Genomic DNA, 20,648 nt, shown 5'->3' on the forward strand with positions numbered 1-20,648 from the left:
GTTCCGCCTACCTGGCAGGCGCGGGGTGTGGGGGGCGGCTCTGCCACTCAGCAGGCCGCTGCTCCTCTTCTGCTGGTGGGTTGCAGGCCCGCCTACCTTGCAGGAGTGATTGGAAGCCCTGTTCAGCCGTGGGCCACTGGGCCTTTTCTGCCGGTGGTCACCGTTCCGCCTACCTGGCAGGCGCGGGGGGTGGGGGGCGGCTCTGCCCCTCAGCAGGCCGCTGGGCCTGCTCTGTGGATGGTCACAGTTCCCTCTACCTTGCCGGCGCAGGGGGAGGGGGCGGCTCTGCCTCTCCGAGAGTGAGATTTTTAATCCACTATCTTGAGGGCATAGGTTTGACTGATCCATGAGGACATTCATAATGCATTTCAGTGTCGATGATGTTTATCAAAGAGTGACATTATGTTTCAGGCGAATTAACACTAATTTTCTTACCCCTTTTGTGTTTTTAAACTGTTTTATTCTTTCCCAGTTACTTTTTTTCTTTCAAAGTGTTTTTACTTATAATTGCACAAATAATAATGACGTTCCACTTTGTTGTGAAAATGATTTCCTATATTACACTCAAAGCTTATCTTTTTCTTCCTCATGACCATCTCAGGTTGGAAGTAATTGATCCATCATATCCTTTTGAACTCCAGCATGATGTTCATGGTAGAACATATCTGAATTAAACTAATTATTCCATTTTAGTGGGCGCTTTGCTATTTTCCATTACTATCACAGTGCTTCCAAAAGCCTCCTTATTCATGTTCTTTGTACTTAGGTGCAATTAAAAAGATTTTTCTAGAGTATGTAGTAGGAAACAGGATTTTTTAGTTTACATGGTGTGTACATTAAAAGTTGGCTACATCCATTTATTGCCACCCTAGCAAGTTATGCCTTGGTATCAGAAAACTTCTTAATTTTGTCTCTTAAAAGTTGCTGTCATTACTTTCCAGTTTGTATTTCCCTGATTGCTACTGAGTATCTTATATATCCACTAGATTGTGATTATGCTTTGGTGAATTGCTTCTTCATAGGCTTTACTTATTTTTTATAGTGTTTTTCTTTTATTTTCATTGAGAGTGTTTTTTTTCTTGTTTGAAAGTTTTAAATTGTATTCGTATTTTTTGAAATATATATAAAGCTAAAGTATGTACAATACCTGTGTCAACAAATATTTTTTGCAGGTGTCTAGAGGTAATGACCAAAAGATTGGAAAAGTAACTTTACTTTCCTATACTTCTTCCAACCCATCCCTCAGCTTGGGATTTTATTATTAGATTCGTACCCCATTTTCTTGAAGATTTCCAATTTTGTCTGTCATTGTCATTGATTTTTTTGTATCCTGTGACTTCCTCTTGGACTGATTTTTTTCCGTTTGCTGGTTTATATCTTTTAGTATTTCTTTCAGAGAAATAGAAAAAAATGTCTTCCAAGTTTTTGCCTGATGGAAAATCAGCCTGTACTTTTTCTTCTCAATGGAAATGGCTGAGTTAAAATAAATTATACACAAAATTCTTAGAACTTTGCAGATATTTACGTGTGTGTGTGTGTGTGTGTGTGTGTGTGTAGTACTGAGATTGAACCCATGGGTGCTCTACTACTGAGCTACATCCCCAGCCCTTTTTTATCTTTTATTGTGATACAAGTTCTTGCTAAATTGCAAGGCTGGCTTTGAACTTGTGATCCTCCTGCTTCAGCCTCCTGCCGTCAGGGTGATTACCACATTCTTTTTGTATACAATGTTGCTGAGGTCAGTGGATGCTTGTTTCTTGCCAAGTAAGTTATGCTTCTCTTTTTCCCCTAGAAGCTTTGAGAATTTTCTCCTTATTCATGTTATTCTTAAACTTCACCCTAATGTAACAAGGTACCAGGTGTTTTTAGAATTGTTTGGCATGGGGGGGTGCCCTTTCAATATAAAGTTTCATGTCTTTAGTTCCAGAAAAATGTTCTTATTGATTTGCTCTGCATACTTTTTCCATTTATTTTTCTGAATGAATTTTCACTGGATGGAGACAGGACACATCCATTTTGTTGGATGGAGACAGAAGTGTTCTGTCTTCATCTCTTTCAACCTTTCTGTTTTTAAAATTTAAAAAATTATTGATGTATTATGATTATTCTGGGTTGGTTGTGACATATTTGTACATGCACAGAACATAATTGGATCAAGTTCATTTACCCACCTTCTCAATCTTTAATAATTTTCATTTGCTGTCCTTCTGTGTTTATATTATGAGAGAATTGGTTTGCTCACTACTTTGCTCTTTAGTTATGTCTTCCACTTTTGCATTTTTTTCCCCCTTTTGACTGCTGATTTTTACTTTTTACAATTTCTGGCTCATGACTGACATGGGCTTTCTCACACTGGGGCTCCCCCTGACTCTAGGTGTTAACAGCTGCACCTAGCATTATCTTTTTCACTTCTGTAAGGTTCCCATACTGGAGTAGCTATGGCTGTTGCTGGATGCACTGCCCAAGATGGGAGGTTAGGACCCACTCAGAAAGGTTATTTCTCATTCTGCTTCTACTCTTTTCTTACCCCCTCACCCTGAGGTTTCGTCTACGTAATCCATGCACTGTCCTGAGGTTTTGTTCCCCTCTAGTTTTGGATCAGCCCAGAGCCACCCTGTTTTGTATAGAACATACTCACATGTCCACTTAGGGCCCTTCTGGTTTTCCTTAATTCTGTTCTTCTGCTTTCTCTTGTTCAGGGGCTCTTCAGAGTTTCTTGTCCATCCAAGTTTGCTTTTTCATTTATATCATGGTTCTGGATCTTAGAAAATATGTTTTTTTAGAAAATATTTTTTCTAGATTTGGGGATGAGAAGGGGAAGGTTTGAGTTTGGGACTTAGCTAAGTAGTAATTTTCCTTATGATTGTTTCTCGGCTGTGGTTCTTTAAGGTGAAGATAGACAGTTGAACAGAAAATTACACAAGTGTTGGATTTAAAATGTTTCTCTGATATTCTATATTAAAGAGACCAAAGAACAACATGCTAATATCTTTAAATTAAATTTCTTGTTTTTTTTTTTTTAATGATTCATGGTCAACTGGCTTTTTTCTTAAGCTGTGCTGTTTTTTTTTGGGGGGGGGGTGGGGGGCTTACCCACTGAGCCACATCCCCAGCCCCCCCCCTTTAAAATGTTTTTTGAGACAGGATGTCCCTAAGGTTCTTAGCACCCCACGAGTTGCTGAGACTGGCCTCAAATTTTCGATCCTCCTGTACTCTTGTAATCCTAGCAGCTCAGGAGGCTGAGGCAGGAAGACTGCAAATTTGAGGCCAACCTCAGAAACTTAGTGAGGTCGTAAGCAACATAGGGAGAGCCTGTCTCAAAATTAAAAATAAAACAGGCTGGGGATGTTGCTCCTGGTTAAGTGCCTATAGTTTCAATCCCTGGTACCCCAAAACAAAACTACCCCCCTCCAAAAAAAAAACACATCCATTGTGTTTAAGTCATAGATTCAAGAAGTTCATCTTCTTTCCACACTCATTTTTGGATGAAACTTTTTATCTAAATCAGAATCAGCTGAGAGTATGGTCTTGCCTGTTTCCTCATTGTGAACCAGTAATTTGCCAATGACCATGGTCATTGTATTTAGTTTTCAACAGCACCATTTTCATTTCAACAAGAGAAAAAGCGATTGGGATTTCTTCTCTTTGTTAGATGACTTTACTATAAGTGCTTCACCTTTAGCATTTCATCATGTAGGCATTATATGGAGAATAAGTTCTCTATGCTTTGTATGCAAATATGTGTTCTCCATGGTGCCTAATATACCTCTTGAACATAAGAAGCATTTGATCCATGTTTGCTGAATTGAGCAAGTCATAGATGCATGGATCACATTGTATTGCTGATCAGACTGTACCAGGTTTTTCATAGAGGGTATGAATATTTCAGTTAATTAAAAATAAATAGCTTTATATAGGCAAATTGTTCCATATTTTAGCATTTGGCTGTCTCCTTTGATATTTCTGTCCTCACTGCATTTTAAGAGTCTCGTTTCTTCTTTTTCCTTAAATTCTCAGAGATTAATCAAGCATGGTAGGTGGGGCTTGGAGGCTTAACTGCACCATTCCTCTTAACGATCAAAATGTCTTCCAATATTTTTCTAACAGTCTCCACCTGCTGTAAATGACTGTAAATTTGTTCATGCTGTGAAACAAGTTGAGGTCTATTTCTCCACTAGGTCTTTTTAAACCTTAGAAAAACTTTGTTAATTGCAAGGAAAACAAAACAAAACAAAAAAAGTTCACATACAAGTATTTATCCTAATCAGATTAAAGGGATGCTTTGAACAGTGAGTCTGAAGTCAGAAATGAGATTATACAAGTGCTAATGGGGAAAGGTAATTTTGCTGGATTGTGCTGATTCATCATTCTCTATAAAGCTACCTGCCCCCACACCCGAAAAAATATCCATGTACTTTGTTTAGTGGTTTTGATGAATTTATTTATTGCCTAGTACTTTTTAATTTTTTTGCTCAATTTCTGTACACATAGTTGGTGTTGGCAGTTAGTCTTGCAGTATGAACTTTTCAGTTATTTCCCCTGGGTGAATGGGATTAGTAAACAGTGAGTTTTATTCTTTAATTTTTTAATACTCTAATTACAAGTTAAATGTTATCTGGAAGAGAGGTTCTTCAGGAAGTGTTAATAGTGGATGAAATGCTCCATGCTAAGTAGATGGTGACTTTATTTAAGAAACGTAGTATTCCTCTGGGTCATATAAAACAATCCGTCAACCCATTTCACTAGTAACTAGTTACCATAGAGAGGAATAGCCCCTCAGTGGATATAAGGTGGGCAATTCATTTGATGGTGGAAGAATTGTGTACTTAGTACATAAAACATCCTGAATAGTCCCATGGATCTACCTTTGGTTTCATGGTTATTTATAACGACAGTTGAAATTTTTTACTTTTTCAACCCTCAGACTTTTAGTGGAGAGACTCCTTAAAATACATCACTACTTATGATAGTGAAGATCAGTTCACAGGTGCCTGGGAGAAGAGACCTGATTCCTGGAATTAAATTGATTCTAATGATTTGTTAAGATTCACTTCTGTTGTGCTCCGCTGCCTTTCCCATCCTCCACCCTCCCCCCTCCCCACCTCTCCCCTCCCCTAAATCTGTGCTGTTTNCCTCCTCTCTCTCTACCCCCTCCACTGTATAACCCTGAGGGTCTCCTTCCATTACCATGCAATTTCCCTTCTCTCTCCCTTTCCCTCCCACCTCTCATCCCTGTTAAATGTTAATCTTCTTCTCCTGCTCTTCGTCCCTACTCTGGCAATATGTAAATCAATGGATGTGTAACTGATGTGATTCTGCAATCTGTGTATGGGGTGAAGGTGGGAGTTCATAACCCACTTGAATCAAAGTGTGGAATATGATATGTCAAGAAATTTGTAATGTTTTGAACAACCCACAATAAAAAATTAAAAAAAAAAAAGATTCACTTCTGTTTTCAGCCACAGTTTGTAGCACACATGTCTGTTTAGCATATTTGTACATATTCCTTCTTTTGTTTGTTTTAAACCAGGAAAATAGGCTGGTAGTAATTTAACTTTGTTAGCCATCACTGATGAAAAGGAAATGCTATTCTGATGCTCTGTGTGGAGTTAGGTTGGTATAGCATCTTAACCATATTGATGTTTTTCTTCTTGAAAAAATAAAGTCCATATCAGTGTATTGATTTGCTTTAATTTTATTAGAGATAAGATTTAATCTCCTAAAATAAAGCAAACCAGTGGATCGTTGCTTTTCTTTATCTTTCTAGAATGCCAACTGAAGCTGTATTTCTTTAAAATCTGTCAGCTGCTGTTTAAATTTTTGTGTTTGGTAGTTATATGGTAGCTGTCACTACTATGACATGGCTCATATAAGCTTAGAAACATGATTTCCAATTTGAGCTTGGAAAGTTATTTTGCTAATTTTCTGTCATTTTTGCAACCAGGTGTAAAGCAGTCAGTTCTAAATAGGTCAGGCTCATTCTGGCTTCATTCCTGGTTGTGGAATATGTCTGTTTAGGAGACAAAGAATTTGGAAGATATGCCATGAAGATAAAAGAATAGAGATTATATACTTTTAATATTCTGCCAAGTTTGAATTAACAGAGAGGTTGTGTGTTTAATTTTTTTAATAATGCATACATAGAAGTGAGAGGAGGGAAAGGGGTGGGGGAGAAAGAGAGAAAGAGGAGACAAAAATCATAATTTACCTGAATGTTTTTATATACATGGAATGGTGACTCAACATGGAATGAACAGAGTGAAGAATCACTGAGACAAGTTGATAAAGAACACAATCTAAACTTCCTAATGAATACTGAAAAATAAAACCCAAAATTGACCAATAGAGTTAATAATCCAAAAATACTAGAGATTTGTTCTTCTCAGTTATTAAAAAGCAAGGACTTACATACCTTGAGTTAGGGAATTGAATACCTAGACCGTTGGTCCATCCTACTCAATAGTCTGTATTCATGGGTGGGAGCTGAGGTATGGAAGGTCTGGCAAAGGCGTCAGCCACTGATGTGTTGGTTAGGACCAAGCACACCCGGATGGAGATAGGTAGCACCCACACTCATCAGCTGTTCAGCTATGATAGTTGATGAGCTTTAACTTCTTCACCTGGAAAATGGATACTAACAGCATCTACTTTTTAGGATTTTTAGGATAACTAACAAGATAAATGGTAGAAAATGCTTAAGATGGAGACTAGCATGTATTAAACTCCCAATAAATACTAGCTACCAATGTTATTACTCTTATCAAAATGAATAGTTAGCTTTAAATGTATTTTGAATTTGAATTAGGTGCACATTTTTAAATTTTGTTTAGTTGTTTTAAAGAAAAAATAACAAAGACAAAAGATTTCATATTTCAAACAAATGGAATGTACTTAGATCAGCTTGGGGAATATAAAACCACTGCAAGTTAAATGGGTTCTTATATAGTAGGACTTCTTTTATTTTGTGTGTGTGTGGGGTTTACCAGGAATTGAACTCAAGGGTACACCACCAGTGAGACACATTCCCAGCCCTATCTGGTATTTTATTTCCAGACAGTGTCTCACTGAGTTGCTTAGGGCCTCATTTTTGCTGAGGCTGGCTTTGAACTAATGATCCTCCTGCCTCAGCCCCCAGCCTGCAGCATGCACCACTACACCTGGCTAGTAGGATTTCTTAGAGCCATTTCTTAGAGCCATTGGTGATGTGCATTGTAAACATACAATTTCTTACAGAGTTTTCTTTCCTGCTTTCTTCTTTTCTCCTTCCTTCCCTCCTCCCTCCCTCCCCTTCTCAGTTCAACTCTTCTTTTTCTCTTGGTTCCCTCCACTTGCCCAGCCACTCCCCAAGTGTCTCAAGATTTAGATATCCTCAAGACAATTGGGGAAAGTTTGGTGGACTAGATAATTACTCAAGCCCTAGTTGGTTTTAAGAATAATAGTTGTAGAAACAAAAGCTTAATGAACAATTGTCTAACATCTGTTGTCTAAACCCTTATTACTCAAACTTTGGTCTGAGGAACAGGGAGTTTGTTAGAGATGCAAAGTCTCTGGCTCTAACTCAGACCAACTAGGGAAGAAGCTACATTTTTAACATGATTCCCTAGTGATTCCTATGCACATTAAAATTTGGGGTGCCCTTGTCTAAAGAATCTTTTTTTTTGCACTGGTGTTGCTGAGGTCTACAGGTAAGTATGTCTTTCCTGAATAGATTCAAGTTAACACACCTGACATAGAGGTGTCTGCCTGAGAAGCTAGTCATCTGTTATCTCTAATGAGGTTTCCATTATGCCACGAAGACTGCTCTGTTGCTTAGAGCCAGGGTCCCATTAAGGTAGTTCTAGCAGCCATTGGAAGTGTTGCTGGGCTTTGCTATGTACTTGTGCTGATTTCAAACGTATTAAGCCAGGAAATAGTGCCTGGCAAATGGTTTATACTGCCTTGGCTATTCATGCTTCCCAATTCATTTTTATTGTGCTAATTAAACCTCAAGTGATATTTCAAGTACAGATTGTTTTTTCCATTATTGAATCTTTGGCCAGCATATTAATGCTGTAGAATTAACGTGAGTCAGATGCTTACTCATTTGTGGAAGACTTTACATTTAAAAGATCTAGACTTGGCCAATTTTGCACAGATTCCTTTGGAAACGGCTATGACAGGGTGATACAATTTCTCTATAAATAAAGAGATTCATTTTCTTCATGAAATAGATACATAATTATTTTTTTTAAATGAACCAAATTCTAAGATCATGGATATGCAGTAGTCTGTGCAAAGATGGATGTGTGCAGCCCCTGGAGGTGGTGAACTATGGTGGTAAAGACCCTGAACTTTGGGTTTAAATCTCAGTTCAAAATGTGCTTGGGCAACTCGGGAAGATATATTTCATTTTTCCAAAACTCAAGTATTTCATTAAGTAAGGACAAAATATTTGCCTTCAAGATTAGTTGCAAGGATTCAGTAAAACACTAAAGTACTAGACAAGAGTATCTGGTTCAGTGAATGCCCAGTAAATGCTAGTATTACTACTACTGTAACTAAAAATTTTTAGAGCTATTAATCATATACACTTAAGCTCCAAGAAAAAAGCTACTTTAAATTTTATAACAAAAACTAAGACATAGCATATCCTGTTTAAATCTCTTTATTTTAACCATTCTCTTTTCAGACACCAGATGTGTCCCAGAGCTTTGTATTTGAGATGCAAACTGCATTGGGGGTAGCTGGGTAGTAGATGGCAAGATACCTTGGAAAGAGGCAGTATTGCCTAGTTCATCTAGAGTCAGAAGTCTTGGCCCCTTAGTTTATCTAGAGTCAGAAGATAACTATAGAGGTACCAAGAAAATAGGAGTGTCAACAAAGCACAAAAAGTTAGAAGTCGGAAAAGCAGAGGAATAAGTAATAAGTGACTTGAAGGCTGAGCATGCTGGTTACCAAGTTGGCAATGAAGAAAGCCAAGGGGAAACTTGATTTGTATTGCAGAATTGCTACAGCCTCAGGAAGTAGGAGAATACATAGAAGCGTATATTGGCCACATACTGGATATTGGCTGAAAGTCTATTGAGAAGTAGTTAAACAAATTTTTGTTCCATGTAGTCCAGGTGTCTGAACTCCTCCTTTATCAATAGCAAATTGGAGAATTATTCTTTAAAGAGGATAAAACAAAGACTTGGAGGAACTTCATGTAGAGTTGAGGTGTGGGAATCATAAAGAAAATGATGGATTTACATATTGATTTTTGATATTTCCAGTCTTCTTTCACATCTAAGATAGACATTTGAAGAATGTTCAGTAATTATTCCAGTGGACCAAATAATTTGACTAGTCCTTCCTCAAAATAGCTTAATGATTTGAAATCAGGTTGTACTCAATAAAGAGACCAATAACATTTCTCTTCAGTGAATCTGACTGTTAATAAATATGCAGTTTTTTCCTAAAGATATATGAACATCCAAGGGTCAGTAAATATTTGAGAGAAGCTTATAATATGAAAGACAAACACAAAATAATCAAGGAGAGGAGGCAAAGAGATTGTAAGAAACAAACTTGGTATGGACTGAAGAAAAAATTTTAAAAATCATTATTAATATCTGAGATCAGAAGAGAGTTTGCACACATGGAACAAAACTAGGTGCTATGTAAAGAGAATATTCAGGAAAGAAAAAGAGTCTTGGAGACTAAAAGGATGATTAGATGAATGAAAAGAATTACAGGAATGTCTGAAATGTATACTTGAAGTGATTTTCCTTTAAATGTAACAGACACAAGATGAAAAATTGGATAGAAAGAACTAGAAAATTAGATGGACTATTCAGAAGAATAGGTGTTCTAAGTGGTGACAAAGCATTGTCTCACTGTTGAATTGGCATCTTTTTTTTTCTTTCTTTCTTAGTGGTACATATAACAGTATTGCATCCTCTCATTAATACTGTCTTAAGTTTGATGAAATACAATAATTATTATATTTTAGATGATTCAGCTATCAGTAAAGCTTATGCACTCATAATAAAGTCTACCTTCTCATCTAGACAGTGTTACAGTGTTAGCAGGAGGAAAGATGTGAAGACAGGATCATGCTGAGTCTGGTGTAGACATGTGGGGAAGGCTGGTATTCTCTGTGAACATAGTCTAATTCTATTCCTCTATGATGGGAAGTCAGTAGATAGCATGAAAACAGAGAAACTAAGAAATAGCAACCTAGATAAGCATGATATTTAGTAAGCATGATATTTAGTGAGGTGGGGACCAATACCAGAAGAAGAAATTCAAAGAGATGAAATGAACACCTCTGGAAGCAGAAGATAGTACCATTTGGGTAAGGTGGGACTCCTGTTTTTCACATAGTAGTTTGAATATTTTTCCTGACAAATGCTGTAGAATCATATATTTTCAAACTATGTGACTACATGTTCGGATAAAAAAGAAAATAAAACATATTTTTAAGATGTTACCCAAATCATACCACTGACTTTAGTGCTTGGGCATGCTCCTTAGTAAATGGGTTAATTGTCACAGAAGTCATGAAGAAATACATTCAGAGAGGAAAATATGATTCACCCAAGTCCACATGGTTAGCATGGTCCAGATTTAGGGTTGTAGGCCCATTACTGTGCTTTCTCTTGAAAATGGTTATGTCCTGTGTATCTCAGGGTATTTTGGGCCTCTTTGAAACTTGGGAAAGACAACACATCACTCTGTCTTGAATGCTTACAGGAAGAAAGAGTTCCAAAGAGGTTTCAGTACATGAAAGCCAGATCTTGTTGGGCTGTCTCCTTCCAATGGTGGGAATGCCATGAGACAATGCACTGTACAAATCTTGTTCCAGACTGGTTTCAATAACAAAGAACATGACTTTACCCAGTAAGAACTACATCATTGTGAAGGGGTTGTGCATAGCAAAGTGAAGTTCAGATTATGGGTGGCTAATTAGAGTTTAACAGCTGTTGAAAATGAAATGTCTTTTCTGACCTTCACGTTGCTTCTGAGTTAATGATATCAAATGCCCCATGGGGCCCAGTTGTTGGTAAATAAAGCCTTCAGCTGTTTCTGGTACAAAGGAAGGGATTGGTTTGATTGTCAAGGTCTGTCATATTGCTACTCCCTCTGAGACCCACCTTCATGTAAAAAATAACCCAATCAATAAATGGGCCAAGAAACTGAACAGACACTTCTCAGAAGAGGATATACAATCAGTCAACAAACATATGAGAAAATGTTCAACATCTCTAGCAATTAGAGAAATGCAAATAAAACTAAGATTTCATCTCATTCTAGTCAGAATGGCAATTATCAAGAATACAAACAATAAGTGTTGGTGAAGATATGCGGGAAATGGCACACTTATACATTGCTGGTGGGACTGCAAATTGGTGCAGCCAATATGGAAGGCAGTATGGAGATTCCTTGGAAAACTTGGAATGGAACCACCATTTGACCTAGCTATCCCACTCCTTTGTTTATACCCAAAGGACTTAAAACAGCATAGTACAGGGACACAGCCATATCAATGTTCATAACAACATAATTCACAATAGCTAAACTGTGGAACCAACCCAGATGCCCTTCAATATGAATGAAGGTATATACATATATGAAGACACGAATGGTGTGAAAATACTTTGTATACAACCAGTGACTTGAAAAATTGTGCTGTATATGTGTAATATGAAATGAATTGTATTCTTCCATCATGTAAAACAAATTAGAATAAATAAATAATTTAATAAAGAAAAAATACTATGATTTCTATGTAGTTTAAAGCAATGTAAATTCCTAATAGGTATGATACTCTGATGAAGTGGTAGCAGCATGAGTTAAAAAGAAAAACACCAACCTTTTGAAACCTAAGAGTAGGAAGAGGATGCTCTGCTAAAATGTTAGAAAATGTTTATAAGGTTCAGAATTCTATCTGATAATAAATACATTTTTAGGGTTTTCTCCCCTCAAAAGATACATTACATGTAATAAGGTTTCATATAATTGTTTCCATCATATTGTAAATAGGATGACCAATTTTAACTGTGAAAATTATGATGTATATAGCTTTGAGATATCCCAACACCATGATAATTCAAATTTCATCTTTGAAAAATGCTTTGAAACTACATTTTCTTCAATAGCCTGACTCTTAAACCATAGGGCTGAGCATGGGTTAGATCTATAAGAGTTACTTAATGTAAGAAACAGATTTATGCAAAATATACAGATGCATCTTGCTCTTGAGTTTTTGACTATGAAAGTATAGATAGGAGGAAGTGGGGGAAATAAATGTGTTAAGATGTTGGCTCATAGGTACAGTGCTTATTTATGTGCAAAAAAACCTAGATTAATAACTGAAGAACAGAAAAGAGGTAGAACATAGCTCTATAAATTAGTGGGGCTCTTTTTGTTTTAATAAAATGCTTTTCTACAGAGGTATTTTTCAGAAATATAAAAATTTGTTTTCAAATCTTGTTACTGCACACTTTTTTGTCCAAATTACTTCTATAAAGTTTATTAGTTTGACACTTTTTTAGTCTCAGAAAGTAAATGATTGATTTTAAGCCATAAAGAATTCTCAATTTATTGCTATGATTTTGATATTGCATTTAACAACTTGTCAATATTTCTGTTTGCTCTTCTTGTTCCATAGGGCTGCCATCCGCAAATTTGGCTGCACCAAACCTCACTGTGGAGGAAGGAAAGTCTATCACATTGTCTTGTATTGTGGCAGGCGATCCACTTCCTAATATGTACTGGGATGTGGGAAATCTGGTTTCCAAACATATGGTAAGGATTGATTATGAGAGAGACAAGACTGTTTTGGAGCCTAATATTGTATAAACCTAGTGATGACCATCTGATATTTTATAGACCCACATGCAGAAATTCATGATGATTTTTTTGATGCATGCTTATGTTCCATATAATCTTAAAAAGCAAGGATTAATGCAGATTTTCATTTTAGTTATATAGTTTGGAGTGTCTTTATATCCTTAGTGAGCTCTTAAGTGTCATCTCTAGCAAAGAGTATGACTATCCTTGTGGTCATTTCTTTTGAAGAAAGATAGGTAGGAATTCAAGGATTAAGGAAATGCCTTGCATTAAGCAATCGACACCTGGAGAAATAGAACAACTTCTCTTTACCTGAGTCTAAGTCTGATTCAGGAAGGGAAATTTTTCTAATTTTATATTACTGTATTTCTCTAGTTAGGGGAAGAGATCTCAAATCATGCCACTTTGAGATCAGTCCTAATCAAGGTTATTTTTGTGTTAATTCATTTGTAGAATGAAACAAGCCACACACAGGGCTCCTTAAGGATAACTAATATTTCATCTGATGACAGTGGAAAGCAAATCTCTTGTGTGGCAGAAAATCTTGTAGGAGAAGATCAAGATTCTGTCAACCTCACTGTGCATTGTACGTAATCAGACCAGCATGTGTTTTTAATAGCAAATGATTGTGGATTTTCCTACATTTGTCTCTGGGGAGCTCTGGGTGCTTCTTAAGTTTGTTTAAATGAGTGTATTGCAGTGTTTTGTGCATACTTAACTATGAAATGTGGTCAGCCTTTTTCAACTCTTTCAGCCTCTTTTCTGCTTTATATCTCTTGCTTATGCATTGTCTTTCTTTTGAGCTTCTTTATTGACCTTGAGCGTGTTGCCTTATGTCTTCTGTTGTCTTGAATAGAGCTGATAATTCTCTTGCTAGTGTTTCAGTTTAAATTCTGATAAAGATAGTTTCTTAAAACTTTTCCTCTATAAAATCAATATGAATCTTTATAATAGTGATGCTTAAACCATTTGCTGACTATTCACAAATACCTAATTGTGCGATTGAAACTATAAAACCTCATTAATTTGACATCAAGTTTCTTACGGTATGGTAGGGGACCTATTTATATTATTGAGAATTATTACCACCTGCAGATTTTCAAATATGTGGATGTTGTAGGTAAGGCAGAAGATTTCAATGCTTCTAGTTAAGCATGTGTGCATTATTTTCTAATATTATAATCATATAATATTTACCTTAAAATTCTATATTGTGGCATTCAATATCAAAATATAGTCAGTGAAAATCACATAGATACTTCACATCACTGCAAATTCTGAGCTGCACAGTATAAATTAATGAGGTTTTATTCTGGATTAGGATTTGAATGAGAAAAAAATGACTGTGCATGTGTAAGTATGTGTACAAATGACACATGGTTAGTTACATGGCTATAGCTGGTTTTAATATACTGGTTAACACTCAGAACACACATTCAGTGTGTGATTGTTGGAGTGAATAATTGAAATCACCAACCATGATTCTTTGTAAGTCTTAGAACTATGACTATAACTAGTGGGTACTGGACTTACATTTTTTAATCATTTTGATCTACCTCAAAGCTTGAAGTCAATGTTATTCCCATTCCTATGTAACCAGCTTTCAACTTAATGTCAGCACCTCACTGAAAGCTCATTTGAACCCAGAGGAAGGAATAAGTGGGCCCTGGGTATGGGGGAGGGGCTTGTGGGATGAAGTAATAAGTGTGGACCTTCCCTAACCTGTGGTCCTTGTGACTGGTTGTGACACATACCTATAAATATGTGTATGCACCTTTTTTAACATAATGGATATAGGCCATCAATTCTATTTAAATTGAAATTTTATAGAAGGAATAACTCATTAAAAGCTATTTTGCTTTCCAAGGACTATTTTAAAGTCTGTGAGAAATATTTGTTAAAACAAAAGATCAAATTTTGCAAATTTATGTCATGTAATATTGCAGTTCCTATAGTGAGGGTTCCCATTACAGTACACTTCTGCACATATGCTCAGTTGTGAGAAGTGTCATTGTTAACAGGAAATCTTTCTGTAGAGGATGCAAGTGAACTAGGTTCTTTTTCAGGTTTGTTTCTTCTTGGGTAGGATTTACTTAAGCACCAAGAGGGTGACGTCAGATTATCAGCTATCTGTTTAAACACTTGGACTTAATTCTTTCTCAATGTAGGTAAATAGCTATGGGCATCATGGTCTGAAGAGCTGACCTTACCTGCCAAAATTTAGATAAAAAGTAGAGAAAATTCACAATAAAGAATATTAACAACTGAGATAACCATTGCTGGGACCCCACTTAGAGTATGTCATTATGCTTTGATGCCTTAAATTTTCCCTGTTTCATTTGATAAACATGTATAACCAAGAAGTAGACTATGAAAGCTACTGGACTAGGTGTAAGGAGATCTCAATCATTATCAATAGCTACAATCAGTTCTTTGGCCTGTTTGATCAGTTTTAGAAAAGTCATGCCAGATCAGGGCTCCCTGTACAATTTTCAAAGTTTCCAAAGTTTGTTGTTATTTGGATTATTGAGGGAAGAAGTATTATGAAAACAGTGCCCCTCATTATTTTTGGTAATGAATCTACATAATACCAAGGCAAATATATTAGAAACCAACAAGGATGCCAAGTGAACCCTTTCCACTCTCAGAAATGTCTCAGATCTATTTGGAGCTGGTTCTCATGTCTACTGATTAGCTTTGAAAAATGACTGTGATGTATGGGTCTTGAGTAGAGCAGAGCAAGGAGTTTCTCTGAAGCTCTCTCTAGGAAGTTAAATCAACCTTGATGATAACACAAAATACCGATGGGTTCCAGACTGACTGGTCATGTGTTTCCTTAAACTGAACAATGGTTGAATAAAATCTCTTATTGATGACACAGAAATCTGGAGATGGGGAGATTTCTAAGCTTTCTGATGCTATTAACTCTCTTTTTTTCAATTTAGTTGCACCAACTATCACATTTCTCGAATCTCCAACCTCAGACCACCACTGGTGCATTCCATTCACTGTGAAAGGCAACCCCAAACCAGCGCTTCAGTGGTTCTATAATGGGGCAATATTGAATGAGTCCAAATACATCTGTACTAAAATACATGTGACCAATCATACGGAGTACCATGGCTGCCTCCAGCTGGATAATCCTACTCACATGAACAATGGGGACTACACTTTAATAGCCAAGAATGAGTATGGGAAAGACGAGAGACAGATTTCTGCCCACTTCATGGGCTGGCCTGGAATTGATGATGGTAAGTACCTCTTACTTGTTCATATGGGGAAATAATTAGGTATGTCATTCAACTATTGACAACATCATGATAAAGTAGACCATTCCCAAACCTGATGGCTTAAAACACTATTATTTAGTCTTGTTTATGGGTCTGCAGGTCAGCTGGGTGGTTTTATTACACATGCCTTAATTCTGGGTTTAGTGTGAAGAAACACCTACCCAGGAGGCCTGCTTCTATGGCAAGTGCAGGGTATAAGAGGACAACTGGAAATATGCAGAGCTTTGTTAGGCTTAAGTTGAGGGCTGCTCCACTGTCTCTTCAGCTTGTATGCCATTGGCCAAAGCAAGTCATAGAGCCAAAGCCAAGTGAAAGGGCAGGGACTTTTGCTACTCCAAGGAGGTGATAGGAGCATGAATGATTTGAATAGCAGATTGATATATACAAGATTACTAATGAGTGTGTTTGGGTAGTACATAAGAAAAGAGTTGTTGTTATTGTTGTTGTTGTTATTATTATTATTATTATCATTATTATTATTATCTCAAGTGTTTAATGAGATTTCACACCCACAGTGGCAAAACCATAAACAGATGAATTGTGTTTGATTGACTTATGAAATAGTTAAGATTTATTTTCTTGCTGCTTATCCATTTATGGATTTTCAAAATCCTGCATTTTCACTCATGGATCAGAAACCAATATCCTGGACTGTTTTGTTTATCCAAGCTGAGTAAGCCATCGTTTTACTGAATCCTGAGGGTTTTTTTTTTTGAGTGAGAATAGTACCTATCTGACCAATGGTTTTTTTGAGGGGGAGGATGGTTAATATCAGGGGTCCACTCTGACCAGCAAAGAGTTTCATGGTGGGCTCCAGCATGATTGCCATGTGTCAAATAATCTGTTTCAGATAACTGTCCTTCAGATGACTATCCCTATCCGCTCAATCTTTTTGCCCTCGTCTCGTGCTTGCTACCATTGTGAGGGCCGTAGCCTATGTTTGGATATTGGGACCCATACACAGATAGAACTCCTCAACATGGCAGCTGTGAGTTAGTCAGAGTCACACAAGGATGACGTGGCAGATGGAAGGGAAAACAGAAACATGGAGATCTGAAACAAGGGACTGCTTGGGCAGCTTGCACCTATGTGGCTCCCAGGGCAGTGCCAATGGGCAGAACTGATTCCTGAAAAAAAAAAAAAAAAAACTCCCTTTTGTCAACAGTAAGCCAGAGTGAAGTCATTCTTATTAAAGAAGAACTTCCTATTACCCTAGTATTTACTGAGCATCATTTCAACTGCCATGCCTCCTTGGTGAGTTCAAATGTGGTTGGAATTATGTAAGCTTGATTTACAGTCAGCCCTTCAAGAGCACATAGCATAAGCCATGTTTGGATGCACAAGCCATGTCTAGACCCCGCTGGTCATTGTAGTCATTCCCATTCAGTCATCTTCTTAACTGAGAGTTCAGCAGCTTGGTTCTGTTTACTGTAGCAAATCTCTAGATTATTGTGTTTCTTCCTGCACATTTGTGGGACAAACAGCTTCAGGATTAAATCTGGGACAATAATTTTTAATTTGTTTTTAAATAAATTTTTGATTTGTGAGTAATTTTAGATTTACCGAAAAGCTGCAAAGATAGTTCAGAGAATTTCCAGAAACCCCCACCCAGTTTTTCCCATTGTTAACATCTTATGTTACTGTGGTACGTTTGTCACAGTGAAGAAATTGACACTGGTACATTACTATTCACTAAACTTCAGGTTTTATTTGAATTTCACCATCAACGGCCTTTTAAAACTGTTGGGGGTGAAACTTGATTCAGGCTGAAGGTCTGGAGTTTAAAAACTATCAGCAGCAGGTCTGCATCCTTTGATATCTGCACAGTTAAAGCCAGTGGGTTCTATTTTAGATGGGATTTTGATGTGTTTTCTTTTGAACATTTCTATATGGTGCTAATATTTGGTAGAGCTAAACTCCTCTTATCCATGTGGCCTCGTTTTTATCAGTCATTTCTGTTTGTTTTTACCTAGCTAGTGATGGTAAAGAATTGCTTTTAGGCATTTAAATATCTTGGAGTCTCTCAAGTTTATTTTTCTAAAAAGAAATAACTATTTACCTACAGAAAGCAAAAATTAAGCTAAATTTTATGAAATGTTTTCTCTGTCCTTGTTCATTTATTCATTTTTATTAGATACTTAAAATACAAATGTCTGCTTTTAGACAAGACGGGTTTTGTTTTCCTCCTTAACTGTTTGTTCAAGGACCAGCTGTCAAGGAATAATAAATGAAAGTGGAAATGATAGAGACTTGGCTCAGGGTGATATTGGATATATATGGCCCTAGTGGGCCATAAACCAGTGTGAACAATTAAAGATTGACCTCACTTGGCTTCTGAGATGTAATCTTTGTGGGTACTTATGAGATTCATAGCCATAGCATTCAGATAATGACCATTCTTAGAATTGCCTCCTTTCCTTCTTAACCCCCTTTAAAAACCAAAGAAAATAAACAAATAACAAGCAAAGAATTTTTCCCTGATAGTACTTTTGAAGTTAGGGACAACGGGTCAAGTATGGCTTTACGGTCCGTTAGTATTTCTGCTGTCATCATGTAGTACTTGATGAAGAAGTTTAGCTCTTACAAATCTTCTTGGTAAAAAGTTTCATCTCCTTTTACTCCCAGGATTTTTGATGAGATTCTTAAATTTTTTTTTTAATTACATTTCAAGTTTCCTGTTTCACAAGTGTTTTAGTGAGTTTTTTTTTTTCTCTGATGTGACTAAAGGATCTAACCAGAGCAATTTTAGGGAAGGAAAAGTTCATTTTAAGACTCACAGTTTCCGAGGTCTTAGTCCATAGAAGACCAGCTTCATTCCTCGGGGCTCAAGGTGAGGCTGACTATCATGGCAGAAGAGTGTGGCAAAGGGAAGCAGCTCATGTGATGGTCAGCAAGCAGGGAGAGAAGTTTCCACTTGCCAGATACAAATATATACCCCAAAGCCATGCCCCAGTTCCTACCTCCAGCCACACCCTTCCACTTCATTACCACTCAGTTAATCCCTATCAGAGGATTAAATCACTGATTGGGTTAAGACTCTTACAACCCAATCAGTTCTCCTCTTAACCTTCTTACATTGTCTCACATGTGAGCCTTTGGGGGACACCTCCCATCCAAACCATCACAAGAAGGAAGCAGGCAGCAGAACCAGAAGAATTAACATTGCAAACCTGGTGTTTTGAAGAGTAGTTGCTTCTCATTCAGTTTAGAATGGATTTCCAGGGATGGTCACGTTGCTTAGGAATGCATCTTTGAAAACAGAGCATGAAGAGTGTTGAAAGAAATCAAAATGTAAAGAAAATCAAATTAAAATTCCCTACAACCAAACTTGGTGACCATGGGAGAAGATGGACTGACTCTACTTAATGTCAGTCCTGATTGTCTTGGCTACTGAGTGGTATGGAAACACAGCGTGGGTAGCAGGTGCTGTGCTCTCCACTTGGAGGAAGGATGGTGTGGCCAGCATTGGCCCAGCACTGGCTCAGGGGTGCCATTCACAGAATATGAGGATGTCAGGCAGCCATTAGAGAAAGAAGCCTGGCAAACCAAGATTCCAGATGATGTCTTTTGAGGGTGCTGCGGTCATTTAGACTTCACTGCTGGGACCACCCAGGGTGTTAATATGAAGGATAGGTGCGATCCGATCTTTAGATGTCAGTGGGACCCAATGCCTTCATTTGTTGGTTACTGAAAACATGGATAGTTACTTCTCAGTAACTTTCTTTCTCAAGAAAGGACTTTTCCAAACTCCAGGGATATCCTTGGCCATTTTGAATCCCACATTTAAGAACTGAACTCAACTCTGGTTAGTTTGTGGGAATATTTCATGCATAAAATGCAACTTTCCCACCGGCAGAAGAGGAGCAGCGGCCTGCTGAGAGGCAGAGCCGCCCCCTCCCCCTGCGCCGGCAAGGTAGAGGGAACTGTGACCACCCACAGAAAAGGCCCAGTGGCCCAAGGCGGGACAGAGCTTCCAATCACTCCTGCAAGGTAGGCGGGCCTGCGACCCACCGGCAGAAGAGGAGCAGCGGCCTGCTGAGAGGCAGTGTCGCCCCCTCCCCCTGCGCCTGCCAGGTAGACGGAACTGTGACCACACACAGAACAGGCCCAGTGGCCTGCTGAGGGGCAGAGCCGCTCCCCACCCCCCGCGCCTGCCAGGTAGGCGGAACTGTGACCACCGACAGAAAAGGCCCAGTGGCCCGTGGAGGGGCAGAGCTTCCAATCACTCCTGCAAGGTAGGCGGGCCTGCAACCCACCGGCAGAAGAGGAGCAGCGGCCTGCTGAGAGGCAGAGCCGCCCCCTCCCCCCGCGCCTGCAAGGTAGACGGAACTGTGACCACCCACAGAGCAGGCCAGACCTGCAACCGATAGACAGAACAGGCCCAGTGGCCTGAGGAAGGGTAGAGCCGCCCCGCCCCCCGCGCCTGCAAGGTAGGCGGACCTGCGACCCACTGGCAGAACAGCCCCAGAGGCCTGCAGAGGGGCAGTGCCGCTGCCTGCGCCTGCAAAATAGGCAGAACTGCGACCACCGACAGAACAAGCCTAG

At 38.2% G+C, this 20,648-nt stretch overlaps 1 protein-coding gene across 5 annotated transcripts in view; it reads left to right on the forward strand.

Moving 5' to 3' along the window:
- Ntrk2 (neurotrophic receptor tyrosine kinase 2) overlaps positions 1-20,648 on the forward strand; it is a 369,930-nt gene that overhangs the window by 46,136 nt on the left and 303,146 nt on the right. For all 5 annotated transcript variants that reach the window (XM_048800437.1, XM_015506092.2, XM_048800438.1 and 2 more), the window contains 3 exons: positions 12,632-12,768; positions 13,267-13,399; positions 15,759-16,064. In XM_048800437.1, the coding sequence (XP_048656394.1) occupies positions 12,632-12,768; positions 13,267-13,399; positions 15,759-16,064 (576 nt within the window). The remainder of the gene's footprint in view (positions 1-12,631; positions 12,769-13,266; positions 13,400-15,758; positions 16,065-20,648) is intronic.

Source organism: Marmota marmota, unplaced genomic scaffold (genome assembly GCF_001458135.2).
Source record: "Marmota marmota marmota unplaced genomic scaffold, marMar, whole genome shotgun sequence".
Classification (NCBI taxonomy): domain Eukaryota; kingdom Metazoa; phylum Chordata; class Mammalia; order Rodentia; family Sciuridae; genus Marmota; species Marmota marmota.